The sequence below is a fragment of the Rhagoletis pomonella genome, unplaced genomic scaffold (assembly GCF_013731165.1).
Source record: "Rhagoletis pomonella isolate Grant_MI unplaced genomic scaffold, Rhpom_1.0 Rhpom_scaffold_00001, whole genome shotgun sequence".
NCBI classification, from domain to species: Eukaryota; Metazoa; Arthropoda; class Insecta; order Diptera; family Tephritidae; genus Rhagoletis; species Rhagoletis pomonella.
The window spans coordinates 32,979,266-32,988,553 of NW_023458555.1; the positions used below are offsets into that span (position 1 = coordinate 32,979,266).

At 34.9% G+C, this 9,288-nt stretch overlaps 1 protein-coding gene across 1 annotated transcript; it reads left to right on the plus strand.

Annotated features, from left to right (window-relative positions):
* Positions 1-38: 38 nt before the first annotated feature.
* On the plus strand, positions 39-6,004 carry LOC118751120. Its single transcript, XM_036485892.1, has 4 exons — positions 39-92; positions 163-215; positions 5,031-5,219; positions 5,276-6,004. The coding sequence occupies exons 1-4, from the start codon at positions 50-52 to the stop codon at positions 5,744-5,746; spliced, it is 756 nt and encodes a 251-aa protein (XP_036341785.1). The 5' UTR covers positions 39-49; the 3' UTR covers positions 5,747-6,004.
* The last annotated feature ends 3,284 nt before the right edge of the window (positions 6,005-9,288 follow it).

Genomic DNA, 9,288 nt, shown 5'->3' on the forward strand with positions numbered 1-9,288 from the left:
CTTTGTTTTTTTTTTTTACTTTGGCAACTGATTTGGAGAGTGGTCAAACATGAGAGATAACACTGGTCGACTGTGGGGCAAATTTGGCAATGGTAAGTGTGAATTTTTCAAATTTAAGTTTTATGGAAAGTGTTACGCTGATTATATTTGTTGTATTTTTAGGCGAATTCGAAGTCAGAAGCCTTACTAAAGCTGATCTAGAGGAAGCCTTGCAGGTAAGTTGTTCAGAAATTTTCTTTTATCATATACCGAAGTTCTGCCGAAGGGAAAGAATTTAATTTTTTTTTCGAAAGTTAAACGAAGTCTAAATTTCTCAATTTCCGGGATTTTGCAAGTTTAATATTGAATAGCTCAAAAACCATTATAGTTACAAAAGTGGTTCTAGTCTCGTTATAAAGGTTCTATTAAGGGCTAAAAAGTAAATATGCCATATAAAAAACCAAAAAAAAAAATTATTTATTATTGAAATTAAAAAAATGATAAAACCAAAACTTATAAACTTTCTATTATATACAAAGCGTTCAACTGTCCTTAAAAGATCCTTAAATTTTCTAGAATATGTTTTTTCAAAGATATCAGTTTCTTAACCCTGACACATTTTTTTGCAAACTTCACAGAAAGTTAAGCTAAACAAGTTTTATTTAATTTTAATTTATTTTTAATTTTGAGTTTCAAATAAATTTTTTTCAAAGTTCAAAAATTGATATCTAAAAAAAACAACTTGAAAATTTCAGGATCTTTTATGATCCGTTAGAGGTATTGTACAAAAAAAATTGAGCCGAGATTTATATAAGTTTTTTTAATTAACGTTTCTGCGATTTTTTTCATAAAAAAAATCTGTTATTTCATTTTGATTTTTCGAACAAAAAATTCGTTTTTTGAACTTTTTTATACAGCTCCAAATATCACATTAAACACGAGACCAGAACCATTTTTTAACTACTATAGGTTTTGAGATGTTCAAAAAATAAAATAAAAAATGAAAATTTGAAGCTTTGAAAAATTGTTTAAATTTTTTTTCCTTTAGCAGAACCTCGTTATATCTATACATAGACGTAACCCGAGTAAAAATCGATTTTCAGATTATTACATTAATTCATCATCATCGCTCATCTCTGTATACATGAATTGTAAATTTACGATTATATATCTGAAAATCGATTTTTACTCGCGTTAGGTTCCTTTTCTTTAATACGCTAACTTAAATTTTTTCCGCCTTCGTTTGGCGATTGCACCGAATCGATTTCAAAACCAAGAACATCTTGAGAAGGGTATCTTTCTGTAGATGAGGATAGTTTCAAAATTGGTTGAAAATTACGGTCAAAATCGTCGTTTCAAAATTTCGGTATTTTTGTATTGTTTTGTTGTTGCAAACTGTTCAATTTGAATTGTTTTCGCATTTTGTTTTACTTCGTATTTGAAATGCAGCTTTGTAACAAAGATTGCAAAATGAAAATAATGAGTAGTGTAGGGTAACTGAAAGGGTAAGAAAATTCATTGAGATTTTTTGAAAAGAATTGAAATATAGCCAGTCATCGGAAATTTAGTTATCGAAAGTTATCAAGATTCTTATCACCGAAGTTTATAGTTATCGAAATTTAACGGATCATCCATGTCTATTAAGTTATCGGAATGTATCGAGTTATTGCATTTGACCATGTTTATTAAGTTAACGAAATTTATCGAGACGCAGAAATATACCGATAATTATCGAGCTACAAAAATTTATCGGATTACCGAAATTTATCAAGTTAAAAAAAATTTCATTTTGTATATTTAATGAATAATCAATATTTATCGAGTGATCAAAATCAAACGTCGGGCAGCAAAGTGAAGAAAGTTTTTTCTTGCACATAAGCCAAATTGATCAAAATAGCCTAGTACAAACCAACAATAAAAATCAAAATTGTAGTTAGAAGTTTTTTGAGTTAACAAAGTCGATCGAGTGGTCGTGATGTATCGATGTATTGATTTATCGAAATTTGTAGGTGGTTATCGAAATTTTCCAGTTTGTGCAATCGAAGCTTTTGGAATTTTCAAAGTTCGGGTTGTCTAAACTTCTAGTAATACATAAATTTATCGAGTTATCATTATTTATCGAGTTACCAGAGTGTATCGAGTTATCGAAATTTTTCGCTAGATATGAAAATTTATAGATCTATCAAAATTGAGTTTTCGTTATACATATGTATGTATGTACATACATTTGTATATCGAGATATGTAAATTTTTGAGCTATCGAAATTTATCCAGTTCTGGAAACGAACAGTTATCTAAATTAATGGAGTTGTCGAATTTTATCGATTATAGTGATTTTGAAATTCCTAAAATTTTTTTTTAAATTTGTCAAGTTATCGAGATGCATAGTGCCCCATGGTTTCCTTGTCACCGTAATTGAAAATTGTGATAACTCTTGGTCTGAATTTTCCCCATTTCATCATTTGACTTTCAGGCGTAATATGCGAGTCTCCTGACGCAACATAAATACAAAGGTAGCTTTGTTGAATGGTACTCGCATGTGATTGTGAAGTTTTAACTGCCATTTCAATTGGCTTTGGAATATTAATCTCTTGCATTCATTTCGTTCCAGCGTACTCAGTTTCCAATTAGGTATTCCCGCTTTTTGGTATGACCTGACCTTTATTTTTTTATGGCCAATTGTATGCTACTGCCAGTAGACTTCGCCAATCTTTATTATAGTAAAGAATCTTATTCTAATTGTTAAACTAATCAATTGCACATGCCACTTCAAAACACATATGGGCATTCCCATGGTGGCGCACGTGACAGTCGTACGATTTCAATGTTATACAAAAAAGGAATACCATTTGTTTTCTTTAACTTTTTTGGGCCATTGTATAGCACATAATTAGCTCTATATTTAACCGAAAAATGAAATCAATCGAACTGCTTGGTCCTGAAATATAAGCATTTAAAGAGAGTGTCGTTACGTGACAAAAAATGGAAGTTGATTTTTTCTTTTCTTACAAAATCGCAAAACTCTGCGAATTGTGGATGGCTAATTTCATGAAACTTATTTTAATATGATTTGGAGCAATTCTAGTTGTTTTTAGAGTTTTTCGAATTAATGCAAATTGTTTCAATTCTATTTTACAACGCCAAGTGTGAAACGTGACGAGACGTGGCGTCACGTGACATAAATTTCCATCGTTATATATTTGTTAATATTGCTTTTAAATGAATTTTTAACGCAAATAAAACTTGTATTTTATGTAGAATATACTTTATATTTTGACTTCAGCGCCAATTCAGGGTCAATTTATTAAAAATCTATGATTTATTATGTTTCAACTACATACGCCAAATTCGAACCAAATCGGACCATAAATACGGTTTTTCGAAATATCTCGATTTTATGCAAACATGATTCTACTTACATAGCCAGTATATACTTTAAAAAGCAGACAAATCGACCCGTAAATACGTTAGATATACAACTTTTATTTTTTTTGTCGTGGTGGACCTTCCGCTGGAAACACCCATATGTAATTAAGTACATGTGTTCAATATTTAAAATTAATTAGCTGATATTTGAATTTATCTTATCAATCAATTGAATTATATCTTAGATTTTTTATTTACTCTACGTAAATGTGACTTTTACAAAAGCAGATAGTGATTGAATGGTCATAGGGATCGTTTTTTATATGTATGTATATATGGACATGTAAGAATGATAGATAATCCCACTGGGAAAATAGGTAAGCACCTTACGAGGTAAGCCATGTTTTCTTTCAGTTTTTAGTACCAAAATTGTCATCATGGCCAATGTCATCTACTAGTAAAGCACAAAATGAATACCTCCAACGACACATTACGTTGTCAGTTGCAAAGTAACGTGCAGCCGAAGTTATCTCCAAGCGCCGAACTACTCCGAGCGACTTCTCTGCATTACACGTAACTTACTTTGTAAAGCGGCTCAGAAGTATGTCTGATACCAAATGTACATTCTAAATTCCTAATTACATAAGGCGGCCATGCCTTTGTAAAAGTAAGGGACGTTCGGCAGGGAAATGGCAATGACTGCCAGGTGAAGAGTAAGTTGCTAATAAGGTATTATTACGTGCTCCTAATTCCCACTGGGATACTTTAGTAACTTTAACGGTATTCATGCACGGCTCACAGCCTCAATTGGGTGACTGTCATCAAAATTAGGATGTGCATAGAAAAATTTCATAAACATTATTTTTTTGCCGTTTTAGAATATTAAGCCTCTTTATGGAACTTTTAAAGCCATAAGGTATGAATTATTGCTATTTATATAACTGCTTGCTCAATTTGAACTTGCTTAATTTCGTAAATATCTAATGTGAATCTTAAGCCTCGGATAAGACCCCCCTTTTTTTTTTGATGACGACCACGGCATACGCATAAAGCACTATGCTTTGAGGCATGCACCTGGAGTGTCCGTGCCTATCATGGCAAAGGTGCCTCTGCCCGATAGACGAGGAAGCTGCCACGTAAAAGAGCGCAAATACAATGTTTGATTTGCTGAACGAGTTCCAAGCCATCCTTCACCTGGTCTTTCCATCACAGAGAAGACGTTCCTATTCCTTTGCTACTACCAGCGGGTCCCGTTTTGTTTGCTCCACGTTCTGGAGATCTTGTGTATCCAATCGTAGGAAATGTCCGAGCAAGTTGAACTGCTGTATTTTAATTCACTCGGATGTTGTCATTGTCCATACTTCTGCACTATATACATACATACATACCAGCATGAGCACGATGAGTGAGTACTTTATTTCACAATTCACTCTTGAAGTAGGCCCTAACTCGTCCCGAACCAGTGCTAAAATCCCGAACTTGGCCCGAAATGACCCCGAAGTACCCCCAAATTGTTCCGAACTAAACCCGAAAAAGTCCTGAACTAGTTCGGGATTAAGCTTGAAATTATCCCGAACTAGCTAATAAGGGTTTCTTTTGTTGTGGCGTTATTGCATTGGACCATGGATATATAGGTTTATTAAAAAGTGTTGAACACAATTTCAACTATTCATACATATTTTCAGGTGCTTGATAAATCATTTTATTTGAATGAATCCGTTTGTATTGCATGCGAAATTAACCAGCCTGAGAATGCGCAGGCGCGCAATGAACTCACCGAACTGTGCCGCATAACTGCAGATGATGGTGTTTCATTGGTGGCTAAACATGTGCCAACTGGCCAAATAGTCGGCGTATCATTCAACAAAATACAGGTAAGGTATTTACATACATATATTTCGTCGAACCTACATACATACATTTATTGCAGTATATACCGCCCAACGGTCAAGAACCCTTTTTTATCAAATTCCGCAACGAGCGTGCGCACTCACCGCAGGCACAGCGTCTTATGGATTTCATGATTGATGTGGATTCGGAAACGGATGTCTTTGAGCTATATAAAATAGATACATTATTGGAATTGATGTTCCTTGGCACATTGCCAGAATGGGGTCGTCGCGGTGTGGCAACCGAATTATGCCGCCATACCATCCAATTGGCGCGCGAGCTATCCGCAGGCATTGGCGTTGAAGAAATGCATCCACAATTACGTGCTATGCGTCCGAAGGCAGTGACCGCTATATTTACATCGATGTTCTCACAGAAAGCAGGTCGTAAGCAGGGATTCAAAGTGATCAACATAGTGCCCTACAATCGCTTTTCGTACAATGGCAAAACATTTGATCAGAGCATAAGTCCGATGCACAAAACTTCAGAACATGTTGTGTACTTATTGTAGATTAGAAACAGAATGCAAAGTAAATCCTATGTAATTAAATAGATTTAGAAAGGGTGCAGAAAAGGCCTTTTTCCTTTTGCTAAATGAATACGCAAGTCCTTTTCGCCATTAGCCATCGAGAAGGAATCAATTAATAAGCTTTGCTAATTTGCACATTGCAATTATGATGTGTAGTTTTTATAATTAAAGCATCATCTAGAAATCTGCTACCACACAATAAGCACAACAAAGAGGTTTAAGAAATATTTTAGCATTTATCTAGGCTATTTATGTATGTATTTAAAGTGAATAAAATGATTGCTGATTCGCAATGAAACAAGGGTGAGGCATCTGATTTCTAATTAATGCCAAGTACATAAAAAGAAAAATTGCCATTTTGGTACTTTCCTAATCAAAATCAGGGTGATAATGAATGAGGATACAATAAAGTATCTCCGGTCAGCAGGAAAACAGCGCCAACGCGTCTCGGCATTCACGTCACTGTTGTCGGTAACAAGTTTATTTAGGCAACAGCATTAACACCGATAAGCCATGAAATCGAACTCTTGCCAACAAGTGGTACTTTGGACTGAGTAGGCAATTGAGAAGTAAAGTCCTCTCTCGCCCTACAAAAATCACACTCTATAAATCACTCATAATGCCCGTGCTGGTTTATGGCGCCAAGGCGTGGACAATGAAAACATCTAATGAAAGAAGAACATCTAACTATTAGACGCAGTGCGGCGAACTGAAGTGTAGGAAACGCTCCAGGTCTGCAAATATACAACGCGGATTGCGATGCTGGTAACAGAGGAAGAGGAAGGCCTCCACTGCGGACTACATAGATGGAGAGGGACTTGGCTTCACATGGCATTTCCAATTGGCTTCAGTTGACATAGAATAGAAACAACGGGCGTGATTTATTGAACTCTGACAGAATCGCTTGGGCGGTTACAGAAGAAGTCACAGAGCGAAAATAGACTGGTTACAATGGACAGCGGCCATGCTTGCCACGAGAGGCCTTTCTGCGACCCCTACCAAAGCTCTGAAATTAGGTTTTTAAACTTTCTGGTAGACGGAACACCGAAAATTCCTGCCTAGTTGCAATGCTGCCAGGTTAAACACGATCCAGCCATGGGGAGACCTCAAAATGGTACAAGCGAAAGTCCGGGAAACTCTTCTGGCCCCTGTATTAGACCATATTATTCCTCTACACGGTCTAGGAAGCAATATCTCTATAACAATCCCAAAGAGGGGCGAACGGGAAGGTGCCACAGACCTAGATTCACAGTTGACGGCTATCCCGCAGATGACTCTAAGCTAAAAGACAGGGTTTTTATTTACTTGACTACTGAAGGGTTGCTAATCGCAATAGCTTATGACCTCCGCACATTCAGACCGGCCTGCCAGGTTGCTATCAAATGTTTTAAATCCAACACAACAACGTCCCAAGTAGCCATTGAGAGTAAAGGGGTTCCCAACCATCTGGCTCATTAACTATTGTATAGATCTCTGGACGAAGGGATGGCCCTGGTAACTGCCTGGCCAACAAGCTGGCAATGAAAGGAACAGAAATGTTCTTGCAAATATAAATTGAAGGGGAAAATATTGAGACACATCTGGCCAACTGTCGATGAAAAACGATCTGAAGCTCTCATACGGTTTGACCGCTCCTCTCTAAGAGTAGGAGTTGCTGTAATAACCGGACAAAATTTTCAATTTTTGACGCAGCTGCAGAGACAAGGAAGAAATAGAGGATATTGCACACTATAATACCCATTGCCCCAGCCTGGCTAGTACGCGCAATCAATTATTTAATAAATACTTTATAAATTATGTAGCCGACTTAAATTCAGCGAATATTCTCGTTTATCTGCGCCTTGCCATCCATATTAAAATATTTCACTAAAATAGCTGATTAAATTTTTAAACTCTTTAGCTGGTGGCAACCCTAATCACAAATGTTTTCGTAATAGATACACCTTTCTTAAACCCTCTCTCGTTTGATACTCATATTCAAATATTTCATTTAACTTGTTATTAAAATTAAGTTTGAATTTTAAAACAGGTGGCAGCCTATTTAAAATATTTTTCAAATATAACTTTCCTAAAGCCCTCTCGTTTGAAACCCATATCGAAAGATTTCGTTTAAGTGGTTAGTTTAACTGATTTTACCGTTTTGAACAGGTGGTAACCCTCTTAACGATTGTCTTCGAAATAAATCGTTTAGAAACCCCCTTCGCTTTACACTCAACTTGTTGTGATATTTTATTTAACTTATTACTTAATGGATCTTAGCTTTATTAACAGGAGGTAACCCTTTAAAAAATATTTTTTAAATAAATCGTTTAGGAGCCTCTTTCGTAATTGTTTTACTTTTCAAAAAATATCCTATATGTTATCTAGGCTATAACCTAACCGTGTTATTATTATTGTAGTAGAATTCCGAAAATTATATAACGGTTTTTTGGCGGCAACAAAAACTTTTTCTGTGAGACATCCTAATATTAATGTGCGAGAATATTAGGATTAGATGCATATATTTATTTTTGGCGTCACCGCTATTCACGTTTAGTTGTTAATTTTTCATACTTGAAAAATGTATTGTAAAACTACATACATACATACATACATATATATGTATATTTCTAAATATCGTTCGTTTGCTGAATGAACGACATAACCCATAATTTCCGAATTTCAGTTTTTGTCTCATGTAAAATAAATCATAATTTCAATTGTGTTTTATAGAGCCAGCTTGCAACTTTACTCTTCTTCATTTTGCTTAGCAACTATTGCTTGAATACATACATCATTCTTGACCATAATATGGATATAAATTGATGACAGCTTTATTGTCTTTAATGTTAAATTTTACGATTATATTTATTTTATTGTTAGTGATTACTTATTTCTTTCTAAGGAAAAAAAACTGCCACAAAAATTTTCCAGCTATTTTTTCCAATTTTTAAATTTTTTAGAACATGTCGTTCTTCCAGCAAACAACAGATTTGCAAATTCATACTGTCGGCATTTGTCGTAAACAGCAGCAATAAAGGGAAATGTCACGTTCATACTATTGGTAATATTTCATTCAATTTAAAATAAACGCTTCAATTTAATGAAATTATTCGCATATCAGTAGCCGCGCAATAATTGAGATGCTCCAACTGTTGGTGAATGTGAGTGTATGTATGTATGTATGTATGCATGTACCTTTGCGGCAAGAGTGTCATAATATAAATAATCAAAAACTGGAGAAAAACGGCTTTAAAGTTTGACATTAACATACGCTCCCATGATAAAAATGAAGACGCATTTTATTCTAATGCGCTATTGTTAATCCATACACCTATGAAATTTTTACGGAGCAAGACGAAGAGTTGGCGGTTATGTCTGCATGCTCAACTAAAAAAAATTATTTTTTGAATTATGCTACTCTTGCAACAAAGGTGCGATACAAACATATGTATGTACAAAGTCAGCATGACCAGGTTGGTATTTATAGCTTTTCCAGAAATAGTGATTTTTCGTTATGAAATTTTTGGTAATGTGGAGTTTAA